The 18,044-nt window shown below is 35.1% G+C and overlaps 1 protein-coding gene and 1 pseudogene across 8 annotated transcripts in view; one reads left to right on the top strand and one right to left on the bottom strand.

Annotated features, from left to right (window-relative positions):
* Positions 1-18,044, bottom strand: part of Ralgapa1 (Ral GTPase activating protein catalytic subunit alpha 1) — a 206,162-nt gene that overhangs the window by 112,691 nt on the left and 75,427 nt on the right. For 3 of the 8 annotated variants that reach the window (XM_035445756.1, XM_035445757.1, XM_035445759.1), the window contains exons 15-18: positions 17,363-17,600; positions 16,299-16,460; positions 1,862-3,397; positions 33-175 (exon numbers count right to left, since the gene is read on the bottom strand). In XM_035445756.1, the coding sequence (XP_035301647.1) occupies positions 33-175; positions 1,862-3,397; positions 16,299-16,460; positions 17,363-17,600 (2,079 nt within the window). Of the gene's footprint in view, positions 1-32; positions 176-1,861; positions 3,398-13,081; positions 13,223-16,298; positions 16,461-17,362; positions 17,601-18,044 lie in introns of all 8 variants that reach the window. The other 5 variants (XM_035445760.1, XM_027419686.2, XM_035445761.1 and 2 more) reach the window with 4 other exon arrangements.
* Positions 9,936-10,242, top strand: LOC118238854 (annotated as a pseudogene).

Raw genomic sequence — 18,044 nt, 5'->3', positions numbered from 1 at the left:
AGCCCAATGAATTAAACAAAAATCGAGCTCACCGAGGCATTCCCACTTCGAAGCCGCTCTGCTATGAACTCATCCATCAGGTCAGGAACATTAGCACTGCTGCCGCCAGTGTCACTATTAAGAGGAGGCAGCTTGGGGCTCGTGTCCTCTTTATTTACTAGAAGCAAATAAATAACTAAATATAATAAGCAACAACTTAACTGTATCTTCTAAATTTGAAACAAAATAATCCAAAATAAAGTACCTCTGCCATATCAATTATTTGCCAAACATGCACTTACGAATAATTTCCCTCCTTTCAGATTTAATTTTTAAGAATTAGTAAATTGTATTTACTTTATTTAACTAAGCAGATGTTAGTCAATCTTCAGTATGACCTTAAACAGCAAGAAAGCTAGAGGTAAGCACTAGTTGAAGTCAGGGTTAATATTGCCTATAAAGAAACTGGTATATTTTTTTTTCTTCCTACTCTATGCTGATATAGAGCCTTAGTAATTCACAATCTTCCTCTTTTCCCAGAGAATAACTGCAAGGAATATATCCTTTCAATTCACGCAAATCTCAGAGAGACATAAATACACTTAGGTTTGGATACAAATTAAAATTTCATGATTTGGTATACTGTGTTTCAGATTTAGTCTAAAGTCTAACCTCTGTGCTTGAAGGAAAAAAAGATTCAATTTTCACAAGATTCAAGAAAAAAATAAAACCAAAATACTTAATTTACTTAACATTAACACTGTAATATAAGTTTATACTAACAATTATTTTCACTTGGAAAACTAGCTTGTGAAAAATAATTATGTCACTGTCATACTGTTGAAAAGTTCGTTTCTCTGTAGAACAAAAACCAGTGTTATTTATATCCCTACTGAACCACAAAGAATTTCAGACTGTGCAATACCATTGTCTTTATATTACTGGCCAGGCTTTGCTAAGCTGTAATATACTGCCCTCAAGTGGCATTAATGGCTCAATGCAAGATGCATTATACAGCGTTGTTAATCATGCTAACAAAACCATGTTAAAACAAATGAAATCAAAACCGACCTTACTGCTGAAAGTTTCTCTAAAGTTGTTTAATTTTGAAACAAGATAAAATGGTTACTACAATCTTGCTTCCTTTTTCTAATCTGCACATTTAGGTTCCATTTGAAATAATGATTAGCTATTATGAAACCTTAATGCACATTTAAAAATCTCACAATAAAGATTTAAATCTTTCAAAGATATATTCTATACACAAGAACGAAAGACTAAAGGCCTACATAATTTTTCCCGAAATGCCTTAAACAGACAGTGACTAAGTCTTCGAGATTAAACAAAGGATTTTTCTCTTCAATGTTTAGTTAAGTATAGTTGGTGCTGGTTGTAGGACTTTGATTTCTGTTATGTTAGATGTCAAAGTAACATTCTACCAAAGAATAAATACAAAACCAACTAAGTCAACAGTAAGAATATGCAAATTCAATGAGATACAGCTAATGCCCATTTAGACATAAAGTAGTGGGGCAAGAAAGTACAGCCAACTCCTGAGTAAACTTTAAGACTCACAGTACACACTCAGAAAAATACTTGACCTTTGAAAGGCCATTAAATTTGCTCCTGTATCTTCACCTTTCTATTTTGTTGTTCAGCAGCAAAGAGGTTTAACTAAATGCCTCATAAGGGAAATTAGTAATTTAAATAAATATTGTATGCTGGGAAAAATACAGCTGGGGAAAGGCGCATGCATAACCAAACAGAGAGAAAGCAGTGACCATCCCAAAGCTTTTTGATTGCTTATAGCTTGCTTCAGTTGCATTAAGCCAAACTGGTGCTGTCTTTCTCCTTTTGCGCTCTGCACACTATTAGTGCTCACCTGCAGCTTTCCTTCCAAAATAGCCCATTACATGACTGTACAGATCCCTCAGTGGAGCCTCTGGTGGCATTCTGTTCTGCCTCTGTGGGGAAACATTTGCCTTCGGCTTCGAAAGAGCATGTACAACAGTTTTATAAACGCCACCCAGGGAGCCCTGCTGTAGTCCTGCCTCATGACTTGATGACCTAAGATTACTGCGACTCCCTAACTGGTTACTTGAAATTCCTTCTTTCTGTGATGTGGTGGTGGGAATCTCTATGGATTCCTTCACTGTTTTGCTAATTGATGCTGCACCAATCGTATCTAGAGGTCTGTACACACCAGGTTTTACAAGGTCTGTACCACTAGTTGAGCTGGTCTGTGTGTTGCTGGCACTGCTATTGCTACTACTGCTAAAGCCACTGAGCTTCCGTAGTCTCATCTTCCATGGAGCCTCTTTGTTTTCCAGAGGATTATAAAACTGGACAGACTCAGTAGATGGTCTAAAAGTAACATGAACACTATTTCGTTTCTTAGCAGCAATTTTCATGATTTTGGCCCTATGAGTTACTGTTTCAGACAAGCTCCTCTTAGTTGGAGAAAGCTTGCTAGTGTTTGAAACATGAGGCATTCTGCGGTTCACTGGTGCTTTTAGTGCAGTTTTCTTGGCATGCATTATATATGGGGTGATTTTCTCATTAACTTGTATACTCTTAAGCTTTTCACCTAGTGTCATATCTACACAGCCATCTACTTCTGTGGCTGTTTGTCTATACAGATGTTTCCTTTTTTCCTTATCACAAGGGCTATCTGAACTAGGATCCGATGATTGTTCATCAAGATTTAGTTGCTTAGGTTTTTCAGCAGTTTGTGTTGTTGAAAAACTAACTGACTGGTTAGGTGCAAGAGTACTTGTGAAGACAGCTGAGCTTGGTTCTTTTTGAAATGGTGTATTTTCAGGAGTCCCAACATAAGACATGAGATTTTCTGATTTTATTTCCTGGCCTATGTATTCTAGTTTATCTAAAGATGGTATTTCATCTCTAGTTACTGCAATAATCACCTTCTGAGAAGCTGTATCTTTACCTAGCTCATTTTTACTATGGTTTTCCTGGTTTTCCTTAAAGTATTCTTTCAGGGAAGAAAGAAGATCATCGTCTCCTTCAAGGTCAATGTACTGGATTTGTTCGAAAGCTGCATCTGCAAGTTCTACTGGACCTATTAAATGACAAAGATGGTCATATATGCTATCACCAACTTCCAGAGAAGACTCTCTACTATGAGTATCAGTGCTGTAGCTTTCAGTGGATCTAGTTATTGAAGAAGCCTCTGTGGAAGTCTGCAAGCTCGGAGCATGACGGGATGAACTGTCAACGACAGGAACTGCACCTTTGGCTCGCTCAACAGTGAATGGTTCCACGATGTCAGAAGTGCTGCTGCTTCGAGGCAATGGCTGTTCCTCATTCAAAGCTCCAAAAACTTCATTTCCAGTGTCTTCACTCTGTGAAAAATGTCTGACTCTGGTTGAGCGGGGAAGGATTTGAGTGTCATCAATATCTGTAAAAGACAAAAAGTATACATAGTAGAAACTATAGAAATATACACAAATTGTTTCACCCACAACCTAAGCATTTTCTTCCCAATTAAAATAAAAAAAAAACTGAATGTTTTTTAAGTTCAACTAAAGAAAACCAATTAAAAATATATAGTTGATTTTTCAAAAATATGATGGGCCCAAGGCTTGTGGTGTCAATGAATTAGAAAATGACCAAATACACTTAAGATGTTAACATGCATATGAAGAGTAAGTTGATGAAACACTTGGAAGTGCAGTTTAAGATAGAGCTGTGCCAATACACCAAGCAATTCAGACTTGTTAGTTTTTCCTATTCAGTTTGTAAGCAGGGGAAAAGAGATCTTAGCACACAAAGCTATCTAGGTGTTCCATGTAGACTTTTAGAAATTCTGCTCCGTTAGGCAGGGGCAAGACATTGCCTTTCCTCAACTGTTGCTATCTGGTTGACCACATATTGTAGCAATGGAAATCTCTCCTCTGTTCCTTAAAGTTCTATTTGTCAGGGCACTCTGTTTAACTTTATTTACTATAATCTTAAATTCTATTATTTACCATCAAATACAATCAGTAAAAAAACAAAGTAAGATCAGTACATCATAAAATTTTTTTATAAAAAATATTTAAATCTGCTATAGAGAAATCTTACCTACTTATGAGTAGCCCTTCTCATAAACAACCACTGTGCTGATTAGTTTTATGCCAACTTGACACAGGCTAGAGTCATTTGAAAAGAGGGAACCTTAATTGAGAAATGCCCCCACCAGACTGGCCTATGGGCAAGCCTTTGGTGCATCTTCTTGATTAGTTACTGATTAGGTCCTGGTCCTTGGTGCCATACAAAGGCAGCCTGAGCAAGCCAAAGGGAACAAGCTACTAAGTATCATTCCTCCATAGCCTCTGCATCAGTGCCTGCATCTAGGTTCCCACCTTGAGTTCCTACCCTGACTTCTCTGAATGACTGACTACAATCTATAAATTCAAACTACCCCCTTCCTCCCCAGCCTGCCTTTGGTCATGATGATTTATCACCAAACTCTAGAAACTATGACTTCTGACATCTCTTTTTTAAGAAGTACAGATTCTGGGGCGCTGGAGAGATGGCTCAGAAGTTAAGAGCACTGGCTGCTCTTACAGAGGACCCAGGTTCAATTCCAAGCACACATATGGCAGCTTACAACTGTCTGTAACTCCAGTTCCAGGGATCCGACACCCTCACACAGACATGTATGTGGGCAAAACACCAATGCACATAAAATAGGAATAAAATAAATAATAAAAAGTACAGCTTCTGAAGTCAAAATAGAGATTCAGAGATCGCCTAATTAATTTTCTTACAGATAAGGATGGGGAAATCCAGAGGGATTAATTTTCCTTTTCAGGTTTATAATGCAGTTTCAGAAGAAGGCTTAATGTTATTACATTAGTTTTAAAATCTTATAGTGCTAAGTATTTAAGTCCAATATACAACCACAATTGTATATTGTGGTTATGTATATACAATATGTGGTATTGATATACAAAATCAAATACTACATATTTTTTTTCAAAGTGTAATTGTGGAAATTAACACAATGCCTATGAACTCATTATAAAGCCTGCTGGTTAGTGGTGGCACATGCCTTTAATCCCAACACTTGAGAGACAGAAGAAGGCAGATCTCTGAGTTTGAGGCCAGCATGGTATACAGAGTGAGTTCCAGAACAGCCAGGACTGTTACACAGAAAAACCTTGTCTTGAAAAACCAAAATTACAAAAATAAATAAAAAAATAAACCCTTTAGGTTGCCTAGAAATTAAAGAATGTATCTACCAGCAAAATAAAATCAGAATTTTAAGAGATTATCATTGCTATTTATTACACTTGTAATATAAATGCTAAAAGGTATAGAACTAAGCCTGCATGGTGGCTGGCACAGGGATCTAATCTAGGACTTGGGAGGCAGAGGGATGAAGAGCTGAGTTCAAAGCTAGTCTATGCTACAAAAATGAGAGCCGTTCTCAAAAAACAAAAGTAACAGAACTATCACTGAAACATTTTAACTAAACATTTAGATCAGAGTAAATCCAGCATTTATCCAAGAATGCAAAGTAATTTAGATTTACATCTTCTAGAAGGTGAGGGTAGCTTCCTTGTTTATAAAAGGTAAATTGTTATTCAATTTACTTTCAGAATCCATGACATAGCTAAAATGGTGGTCTTTCTACTATGTTAAATAACAAGAAAAAGAATCTTGACCACTGAATCAATGATTCATTGAAGCCTATAATTTTATACATATGGCAAGTCTTATTTTTCTAGGTTTTCTTGGTAATGTTTAGCATTAAAGCATTAGAAATTATATTCTGTATTAAAAGGTATGTTTTTTCTGGATATTATGTTTCAAAGAAAGGTTATTTTGCTAGTTTGAAAGGTAAATTGTGCATTAAAATATTACTGTTAGCTTGTAGCATACAAGGAAAAAAAACCCTTCCATTAGAATTTAGGTTTCTTGAACATTTTTATGCTGTTCATACAACTGCATTTAAGAGTATCATACAGATGGTACCATCCTACAGAATGGATATAATACAGAAGAAGGAACACATTGGTTACATAAAAATGCTGCTCACTAGGGCTGGACAGATAGCTGGATGCTGAAAAGCACACACTGCTCCTTTAAAGGATCTGAGTTTGGATCCCAGCACCCAGTTGGACAGCTTACAGCAGTCCCCAGCAGCCTTCTACTCTAGCTCCAGGAGATCTGACACCTACTCTGGCTTCTTTGGGTACCTGCACTCACATGCACAAGCCCACACACAAATGCACACAAATAAACAAGTTTTTTTTTTAAGCTGTTGCTCATTAGTAAAAATAATTCTACGAGAACAGAACCTCTTAAATTAGAAATATTAACATTCAACTAGATTTCTAAAAAGCAGAATCTCTAAATTATCTTTTAATGAAGCTAAATTATTTTCCTTAGTAAAGTACAAATATTGGCATTTTATGTCCCTTTAAGTTAAAATGATTTATGCTAGTTTATACAGAAACCAATGTCATTTATGAAACTCAAGTTTCTTCCTGATAATTACTAGATAATTTTGTCATTTCTTGTCTATTTTGACAATATCAATGTATCTTCACAGTAAGATGTTTTACATAGATATAGTATACCTATGTTAGCAAAAACACTGTATCTTTTTAAAAGATGAGATATCTCAGTGGGCAAAGCAATGTTACATTAGTAAATCCAACCAACACTATGGCTAAGATGTAAAATAAGTAGATGAATTTTTAAAAACCCAATCAATCAATCAATCAATCAATCAATCAATCAAGGTTAAGTAAAAATTTGTCCCACTGAGCTATCTTCTACTCTTTTAAGACTCTAATATTCACTTATACATGTTTTATGCTTCTGTGTGTTCATGCATACGTATGCATGTTCATGTCTGTGTGTGCAGGTGCATGTACATGTCCCTTTAGTTTTGTGTTATACTACAGTTTTGTTTATGAGAATGCTATGTATGGATTGTCTTATTTTATTTTTTATTTTTTTGAAACAGACTCTTAACTTTTTAGCACAGGCTAGCCTGGAACTCACTATGTTGCCCAATGGTCCTCAAACTCATAAGCCTGAGATGATCCTCCTGTCTCAACTCCTATCTGCTGCTACTACCGGGATGGACCTTTATGCTTTTATCTACCAACTTACCGGTAAATTACTATCAAATCTGACTTTAAAAAATATTAAAATAAATAATTAAATAAGAAGGAAGGCTGAGTGTGACAGCACACGCCTACTATCCCAGTATTTCATAAGTAGACATGGGAAGAATAGGAGTTCAAAGTTATCCTCTACTCTACAAGTGAATTCAGGGCCAAGAACTGAATATATATCATTTGGAATTATGCTATAACCATCATATTATAAGCACAGAGCTACCAAAGATGGATATGCTATTACATATTGGTGACAGGAAAAAGAAGTATCTTCATTGCATGAACATATTTGTTTAATTAGAGATTGGAAATTTTCATTCTTGGCAAAATTTAGAAAAAGGGGAGGGGCCTTGGTCCCTAGAGTAGGAAAACTCTTCAAGGATATTCAATAATTTAGTCTCTAACTATATATGACGTTCTGAGACACAGCATCGCAGCACTCACAACTATGTAGGTAGAATGGCCCTCTAAAAATAATGGAGGAGAAAAAGGGGCTGGCAAAAATGGTACTTTGAGAACTGATAGTTCATTTTTAAAAACAATTTTAGCATGTTTTGAAAATCACAGGTGTAGGGAGGATTAAAAGAAGTTTAGTTTTAACTCCCTGCCCCCAAGCTATTCAAGATATCAGGAAAGGGAATGGAAAAAAAAATGATTCAATTGTATTTTAACTTCAAAAAACTATTGGGAAAATATTTTTCTTTTCTTGCCTTTTTGTTTTTATCAAGACAAGGTCTTGCTAAGTAACTCAGGCTGGCCCCTGACTCTGGAGTGCTACAATTTCAATCCACAACTGTGACAGGGATTGCCTCCTTTCTGTGGACACTTTTCTGATAAACTGTTACTTTAGCCAAAAGGCAGAGTAATTATAAGTGTCACTATTTTTGTTTGGTAAAGTTGTTACAGACCCTCAATTCCTGATTTCAAAGATACATACAGGAAATACTTTATTATGTGCTCATTTAAGGTATAAACATGGGGAGAAACAAAAAACCATGAAAAACATTGCTTTTCTTTATCTAGTTCTTTTATTCTTTTAGAGTTTTGTTGTGGCAGTCGATTTCTTTGTTTGAAACACAGCTTGGTATGTAGCCCAGGCTAGCCTCATACTCACAATCTCCTGACTCAGTTTCCCAAATGCTGCACTTAAGGACATGTGTAACCACACCCAGATGATGAAGTTCTTTTCTTACTGATTGTCTCTGAATTCTTTTGTGCCCTCAATTTTCCATTCCCACCTCAGTTTCCTGCTAGGATTGCAGACCTACATCACTAAGGCTGGCTTATATATGACTTGACTGCCCCAAAATGGTTTGTTTATACATCAAACTACTCTAAAGTAAAATTTACTCAATCTTTGGAGGAAACATAAATAATTAACCAATTGGAATGATTGAAGATTCAACCATGATTTTCGCTTACTTAGCACTAATTTTACATACTTGTACCATACAACTACCTCTTCTCGATCCTCCACCTACCCCCTGAAGAAACAAATTCCATGCCTTCCAATCTGCTTCCATGAGTCACAAATGCAAAAAACTAAAACAACTTAGATTCCTACAATGTAAACTGATAAAATCATCTGATTTCATAGTGTGTTGGTTTTTTTTTTTAATTTAAAGGTTAGTTCAGTGTCTTCTAGATTTGTGTTCTACGGACTTAAACATTATTACACATTAAACTGTCAAAATGTTAGAGAAAGTATGCTGAAATAAACTTGAAAAATACTGGATTCTGCAGTTTCTTTTTGGTTAACAGACTTCTAGGGGGTGGCCTTCAATCCCTCAGCAAACACTATGGATCTTCACTTGTTTCCTTTTTACCTCTTATTATATCTTAGTATTCTAACTGTTGAATCCATCAGCTTGCACATGGTGACTTCATCTTAAGTCAGTTTTCAGAGACATGAGGGTTTGCTGTTACATTAAAATGCTGTGTGCCTTGACTCTTGTGAGTACTAAGAGAAAAATGATTTCTAATTGAAAGTAACTTTAATTATGCTTTGACATTGTGTATGTACATTTTCATAAAACACTGGTGGCAAAGTATCTTATGAAAAAACTAGTTTTGGAGAATTGTGTTTTTAAAATGTCCTTTCTGAGATAATCTGCACTATGTAAAATGACATCAGGCACAGGTAGCTCATACCAGTAATCCTAACACTCTGGGTACTAAAGTAGGAGGATTGTCATGAGTTTGAAGCCAGCATGAGCTACAGAAATATGACCATGTCCAAAAATAATAAATATAAATAAACATCATTTTGAAAGTGAGATATAAAATGATTTGATTCAGAGACTAGTATGCCAATATTATCTAAATTTTTAAATTTGTCATAGAGGCATTTTATCTCAAATGAGGAAAATAGAGACAAAAAAATCATGGTGCTTGGATAATCTTTTAAGTATTATCTGTAAATATTTAAAGGTCTTTTTAAAAAGGTAATCTTTATGACTTATTTATAACAAAGCAAGAATTGTGAAATAGAAACATTTCATGCTACTTAAGGCAATACTTGATATATTTTGAAATGAACAATGTAGCCTGGCCCCAGTACTTGGGAGGCAGAGGCAAGAAGATCGGGTATTCAAGGTCATCCTTGACTGCATACTGGATTCAAGTCCAGCCTATGCTACAATGAAACTGTCTCAAACAAGAGGGGTGAGAGTTGGGGGTAGGGAAGAAACAGTTCATTTTTCTTTTAGCATTTAAAAACTCATTTTACTGCTACTTCTGGTACTGTTTGTGTGTTCCTTCAGTGTGGACCTGGTGCCTCTTCCATGGAACAAAGCTGAGGAGGTGACAGCACTCATTATGGCAGATGAGAAACCCCATGAAGGAGTCAAGACTGAGAACAATGATCATATTAATTTAAAGCAGCAGGCAGATGCTTCTGTGATGCACTTTAAGAAGCAAACACCTCCTAGTGAATCAATGAAAGCCTATTGTGAATGGCAGGGCTTGTTGTTAAGGTACAAGAGATTCTGGTTTGATGGGTAACCCGATCAGTGAAATGGACACACCTGCACAGTTGGAAATGGAGGAAAAGGATATACTCGGCAGCGTGCTCCAGCAGCAGACAGGAGGTGTCTATGAAACAGTAAGTGTCTATGAACAATAAGTGTCTATGAAACAGTAAGCATTTTGCTTACATTTTACTGTTTTAGCATTTTGCTACAGACCAAGAATGCATTCTCAATTAGAAAGCAGAAATTTTGTTCCAACATATCCTGACTACTACAGTATAGATTTCTCTCAGTTCTTTCATTTCCCCACCCCTATTTCTTTATTGCATATAAATAACTGGTTTGAATCCTAGCTAGTTTTCCCTTCAAGTCAAGCCTCTTCTTGTTTAAATAAAATTCTTTTTTTAATTAGCATTTAAGATAGATAATAATTGTCAAAATATTCAAGTTTCTGATTCAACAAAAAATTAAGAATTAGTAACCAAAATTATTTTTTAATATTTCTAAGTAAAAATTGTTTGTATTAGATGTTTTAAGTACATGTGCTTTTAAAAGTCTGAAGTAAAAGAATTTACCTGTTTACAATAAACTAGGTAGTTCTTTTTAATTGTATCTAATTCAGTTATCAGACAGAAACTTTGCTTTGTTTGCTAATTTAAGGAAATAAGCTATAATGAAATATATGCATACAAAAATCTGTGCTGTTTGTATAGAAAGTGAATGTACATGAAAAGGCAAAATATTTATATTTTTATAGTCAATATTTATAGCCAAGGGCAAAATATTTATTCACTCATTTCTTTACAACTAAGGGCCTATTTATGAGAAATATGTACCACTTTCTCTCATCCATTAAAGTGCATATTATTCCATGTATATATCATCCAACTGTCCTACAGTTTTGCACTTGTAGCCTTAAATTTTACTGACTGATTCACAAATACTTATGGATCAGCTGGGCATGGTGGCTCATGTCTTTAATCCCAGCACTCCCCAAGGCAAAGACAGGTGATTTCTGAGTTCAAGGACTGCCTGGTTATAGAGTGAGTTCTAGAACAGCCAGGGCTACATAGAAAAGCCCTGTCTATAAAAACCAATCAAACAAACAAACAAAAAATCGTATGGCTCATTAAGGTTTGGATTAAGGCCAAATTTCCTATTTTGCTTTTGTTATTTAACTGCAAAATTAAACACCAATTTAATTATAAATTATCTCTAACTTATTACATTATGGTTTCAAAACAATACTTGAATATTTCCCAAATATATCATAATAGGAGGCTAGGCATGGTGGCTCGTGCCTGTTGTCCCAGAATTTAGGAGGCTGAGGCTGAGAGGATCACTGTTGCAGGCAAGCCTAAACTAAGCAGTTTTAGATTAGTTTGAGCTACAAAGTAAAACACTGACTCAAAACAAGTACAACAGTATCAGATTACTATCCAGAAGTAATTCTTACTCATTCACCTAGAAAATGCATATATCCAATAATGGGATGCTTTACTGTCCCATTTTGAGAAATATAAATACATTTTGTCATTTATAATTCTTTACAGAGCATCAAGCATAAGATATATTTAGATATATTTCTGCACTTGCATATAAGTAATTCTCAATTATTGGATCCCTGATAATTTACAAGACAATTTGGCTTACAGAAGGCAGAGGGAAATTCACTGAAAATATCATTAGCACAGATGTACCTTTCTTCAGTCCACTAAACTAAAGATAGTCTTGAAAAAGGAAAAACTAAACAAACAAACAAAACCCCCTAAAACCCTACCCATATACACACAAACCCAAAAAAACATCAGTGCCTCTTAAAAACAGAAATGTCACAGAAACACCTAAGCAAAGTGCTAGGATGGTATCTTATAATGTCCAGGTAAGCTCAGTGAACTTATGAGATTTTGCAAAATAACTATACTCAAGTTTTCTGCTATCAAACAACAACAACAAAGAAAAAAATAAAAACAAGATACTGTATAATTTTTATTTTTTATTTTTTATTTTTTGGTTTTTCGAGACAGGGTTTCTCTGTGTAGCTTTGGAGCCTATCCTGGCACTCGCTCTGGAGACCAGGCTGGCCTCAAACTCACAGAGATCCGCCTGCCTCTGCCTCCCGAGTGCTGGGATTAAAGGCGTGCGCCACCAACACCCGGCTGTATAATTTTATATAGAAGCAACATAAATTAAAGGCAGTACTAACTGTGGTGATGAAGTAAAAAGTGGTTTCTGCATGTGGAGGTAGAAAATGCATGCTTATTAGCATAGACTGACTAGGGAAATTTTGGGGCAATGAAAATGTTCCATATTTTATTTGGGTGATGGTGTATGCATAATTCTCAAAACTCACTGAACTGAATCCATGCATTTTATTAAATGATAACTGTCTTAATAAAAGAACATGCCATTCTGGTACTGATAATCAAAGATCTAATGCAATGGGAAAGCTGAGGTTTTTAAGTTTCTTGAAATTGGGGCTACATGCAATGGCTTTAAAAAAAATGAGAATATCCTTTGAATTCTACATAGTGTTTTAGATTATATGTTTTCTCCAGTGATTATGTATCCTTATTTAGTTCCATAAATACAGAAGACAGAGAGAAAATAATATTTAAGATTTGCAATATTGTTAATCAAAACAATAAAACATTAAAAGTCAGTTATCTGTTGTGTGACACCTATGATACAAATATTCATTGCTATATTTTTTAATCACCCAAGAGAAAAAACATCCAGCATAACAACTTGGCCTTTTACAATAAAAGTCATAAGACATTGGCACAGCACTAAACTTAGCACTTCCAGAATGAACCGAAAGAATAGCATTAGAGTTCAAATAACTCAAAATGTTGATTTCTCAATTATTTTCCAATTTCCCACACCTCCCCCCAAAGAAATTAACTTTGAAGAGTTTATTTGATTAAGCAAATTTGAAAGCAGAGGATTAAAAAGTGAAAAGGGTGGTGCAGAAATTAGCAGAGGTGGCACTACCTGAAAGCTCATCAGAAAGGGGAGTGAGAACAATATCAGGCAAGAAGGGTTTGGAAGTATGGATCAGAACAGGAGCACTTTTAGCACTGCGAATATAGGCCGATGGCAGAGCACATTCACCAATGGATCGGCTTCTCATGGCTTTAAAAAGGAAAAGAAAGAAGTGGGGAAGGAAAAAAGAAGAGTGACTATAATGAAAGGCTGTGTCACAGAAAAAGCAGCAACAGAGAAAACTAAAAGATTCAAAGGAAGGAAACTTTAAATTAAAACATTTCAGCACAGCAAATACTGGCAAGCTGTAAGAAAAGAAACCACAACACACACATTTTGAATGTAATTCTTTTGGTGTAAAGCAGGAAAATGCCTATTATTAGCAATTACAATGGAACAGCATTAAAAAACCAGCAGACACTTCAGCACATTAAAAAAAAAAAAACAAGAAACGAGAAATTTATCAAATGGAATCATAGAAAAATTTTTCAATATCATTAGCCCAAAAGAACTCTGGTACCCTGTATGATCATTTCTCTGAGCAATTCTTCTTAAGGAAGCTGAATTATACTAACAAACCATTCCTATTTCCATGTTCTTACCCAAATAAAGTCTTCTAATTACTAATAGGTCCTTTTAGGAAATTTGTCAAGAGTTACTCTTGTGTTTAGGAGTTGTTCCAGGTGAGAGAATACTTAATCAAACCAGTGTCTCTTATTTACACTAAACTATAGTAGTATAGCTTTAAAGTTTTAATTAGAAACATTTGTAGAAAACAGAATTTGCATCAACATGAAGAATCACTTTCCTGAGCAGGTGTGGGTGCACACTGGCAGGCCTACATGCCTGCACTCCCAGCACTAGGGTGGTGAGAGGAGGCGGATCAGAAGTTCAGTTATTTCCAACCACACAGTCAGTTCTAGGACAGCCTGGTCTACAACATGCCCTCTCTAAAAGCAAAGCAAATACACAACAAAAGGCCAGCTTGGGCTATAGCACACCTTCTCTAAAAGCAAAGCAAACAGAACAATAAACAAAGCATCAGGCTCTTAAGAACAATATACAATCTGTGCTCATCCAAATGGTAAACACATAAAAGCTTCAAAGTATCTTTTTAAAAACTGTAGTTTACTTTCCAAAACTTATATTTTTGGTTGCACTGGACAGTTTCATAAAAGAATCACTAGATGACAAAGGTAGAAACTTTTAGTTCACAAGGCAGTAACTTGTAACTTCCTAATCATTTTAGCTTCAGTTTAAGGACTATTGATTAAATGAACTTATAGGTACTATTGTGTAAGAACATAATACTTAAACTATATAGCATAGTATTCAATGCAAATGATAAAGACAAAAAGAAACAAAACACAAAACAAAAACCTTGGCTTCAGGGCTTTTACACTTCCCCTTTAATCAGAATGTATCTCCTATAGATCTTCCCGAAGTATGCTCTCCCACTTACTCAAATCTGTGTTCTTAAATCACATGCTACAGAAGCCTGTCTTGATCTAAAAGTCCTGCTCTCCCTCCTGCTATTCTCTAGTCCTTTATCTTGCCTTACCTTTTTTGTAATTTCCTACTACATGTTATGTTTACTGGATCTGTAAGCTCAACATTAAAACTCTAAGTGCCAGTGACTTCTTTTAAAATTTGATTTGCTTTATCACTTTCTAGTTTTTTAACCAAGATCAAGTATTTGTTCCCAACTATATCTTTAATGTTTAGAACAGTGCTCTGATACTGAATATTTAACTTTTCTTCATTCAAATGTGTATAATCCATTGCTAACCACAATACACAGGCAATGTGCTTTAGGCTTCTATGTGAATAAAGGGTCTTCAGAAGAATGTACAAGAAACTGTAGTGAAGTAAAACTGGAAAGACAGGGAGGATGCTGGGGGCTTAATGAAATGCACTTTTCAGACTGAATCAAATAAGCACATTCATTCACCGTGATCATAAAAAATAATTTTAAAAATTAAGAAATTAATTAGTCATAGTGGCTCATATCTATAATCCCAGCACTCAAGAAGCTGTGACAAAATTACTTCAGTGAGTTTCAGAGAGCAAGACACAAGCAAACAAGATCTAACAATATTTACCTCTAACTTTCAAAGAACTTTCCAACTTTATGCATGTACCTTTCTTAGTAAAACTTCTAATGATTTACTTTTTGTTTAGTGGACTTGAAACCTGAAACGATATCATGCAATTCTGTTTCATGTGGGAAAAGTACTATCACTACCACTAAACAAATAACGCACTTAAAACCTAGAAAGCCAGTGAGAGGGAGCCAGTGAAAGGTTCAGTGGGTAAAGGCAACAGTCACCAAGCCTGACAACCTGAATTAAATCCTGGAACCTACACGGTGAAAACAGAGAACCAACTCAAACAAGCCATCCTCTGACCTCTATCTGCCCAATTTGGAACGCACGCACGCAGCCATGAGCACACACATACAGTAAAGCCTAGAAGGGTTTGGTAAATTGTCCAAGGTTACTTAGATATTTAGTAAGGAAAGAGTAAAAAAGAACATAGGGCATAAGCCCTCTTTGTATTTTCTCGAAGAATCTTCTTTACTATAATTCAGCCAAGTTACATGGCTCTGAGAAGAAAATAAGACAGTTGCTAGTTCTACAGTATGCTGTGTTAGCTTAAGCCTACAAGAGATTCCCACGATGTTCCTACACCACTGTTTACCACAACATAAAAACTTCTTTATTTAAAAAAAAAAAAGTATAGTATAGATTTCTTCTTGACCTTAGTTGCCTGCCAGCAGAAGGAGAGGGGGTGAACTTAATTCCCTGTTGAAAGTTTCTAAATAATAAGACTACATAATTCTAATACTGAAAATTTGTTCCCATCTCAGTATTTGTGAATATATTTATTTAATAAAAACTATACCACCTCATTCTGGAGTTCTGCATGTTGAATACAAATTCTACTTTTTTGAATTCTATAAAATGACAATTTGGAAACAAAGATACCCACAATAAACTACATAAACACAAGAGTATATATATTAAAGGAATAAAAGCTCATAAGCATGCTATTGGACTATACGAATTGCTGCGGGTGCTATTCAAGTTTCTTATCTCCCAAAGAACACACACACACACAGAGAGAGAGAGAGAGAGAGAGAGAGAGAGAGAGAGAGAGAGAGAGAGAGAGAGCATCTAGCTCTGCATTGCTTAACTAATTCCCATGATTTTAGACTAGTACATACCAACAGTTTTTTGCCGTACTATACTCCTTGCCTTTTCAGTTCCTGGGGACCCAGTGGTTGTTGCACTTCTTTGTCTCATGGGTGCCTGGCCAGGTTGATCACGACTCCATCCTCTAGAAAATGACTTGTCAACTGAAACTTTCTGAAATTCATGTCCAACTCCTAGAAATGCAGTATTAGTATGGAGGATAGTGGTTGCCTGATTGTTATCTTTAAATTATTAGGAATACACTGTTGGACACTCTAAGGCTTCCTACAATACATTATAAAGTAACTATAAATTTTTTTCAACTTCGTTATATGTAAAAACTATAGTTAAAACTTAGTAAGACTTTCAAAATTATATTATTTCATCAACAATAAGCTATTATAATTCTCTACCATCTAGAGATAAGAAATGAGCTAAAGGAAAGTCCAGTCACAGCCACTTGAGAAATAAATAGTGCAGAAAAAGTAGTTTGAGCATATTCTTAATTATCATAAATAAATGGCCAAATATATATTATGACAAATATAATTACTAGCTGGCAACTTATTCTTTAAAATGCAGAATACTATACCAAGGACATGAGAGTGATATAACAATTATGCCACTGGCCCACTTCACTTTAATGTTACACAAATACTATTTCACACCTAGAGAACGTTTTCTTGTAGTTTAAAATAGTAAAATGCTTTCAAGAGAATTTTCCAAGTAATTATTATTATAGAATAAAATGAAGTCATCTTTTCAGTTCTCTGTAAAATCTGCTTATACTGAAAAATACATTTTATAAATTTTGACTTGGGTCAATCATTTAAAATAAAAGATTCTATATTATTTAACTTTAAATATAAGACTGACCATGACACACACACACACACACAACTGACATTCTTATCTTACCAAAATTATTATTGATTTTAAGATTAAGAAAATAACAATGTATTTCCATATTTTATTGTTGGAATTTTCAAATCTCTCAGACAAATGAAGAAAGATCAGAAAAGATCTTCCCGGATTGGTTTTCCCCAACTCAAGTATTTAAACAAACTCCTATGGAGAATCTTTGAACAACTCTTACCTTTCCCTTTGTGCTTTTTTTGTTTCTGTTCACTCAGCTTATCCAATGGCAAATCACTGAGATCCAAACTATATAAATTCCTAGCTAAAACTTTAGTTAGCGTCTCCATGGTCAGAGACCACTCAGTGGCCAATTCTTCCCAATAGGTCAATGATGACAATACTGAAAGTAAGTCATCCCAAAGTTCTCGAGAGATGTACACATTGAGATTTGCTTTGATCCAGGCAACAATGAGTGTCTACAAAGACAAATATTCAAAAATTAACAATGAGATTTATTTGGTGTGTGACTTCAAAAAACAGAAAAATTTTAAATCACAGAATATGTTATACAAGTAATTAATGCAATTATTACTACCTGATAAGAATTTTGGCTAAGTGACTACTGATTCCCAGTAACATTAGGGTATAACGTTCATGCTGCATTGCATTACTGCTCAGTAAAACCTACATAAGAGGTGGTTCTGTATTATTTAGTGTTGATATTCAGTTCTTAAGTGAAAATTTTCAAACTACATTCCCAAATTAAAGATGGAAATGATTGTAATGTGGAAGTTTGCTTTACTGCTACTACTACAAAAAAAAGGGGATGAGCCAGGCGTTGGTGGCGCACGCCTTTAATCCCAGCACTCGGGAGGCAGAAGCAGGTAGATAACTGAGTTCAAGGCCAGCCTAGTCTACAA

This window comes from Cricetulus griseus, chromosome 5 (genome assembly GCF_003668045.3).
Source record: "Cricetulus griseus strain 17A/GY chromosome 5, alternate assembly CriGri-PICRH-1.0, whole genome shotgun sequence".
Classification (NCBI taxonomy): domain Eukaryota; kingdom Metazoa; phylum Chordata; class Mammalia; order Rodentia; family Cricetidae; genus Cricetulus; species Cricetulus griseus.
The sequence above is the reverse complement of the archived record's forward strand: the minus strand, read 5'-3'. Positions and strand labels throughout refer to the sequence as shown.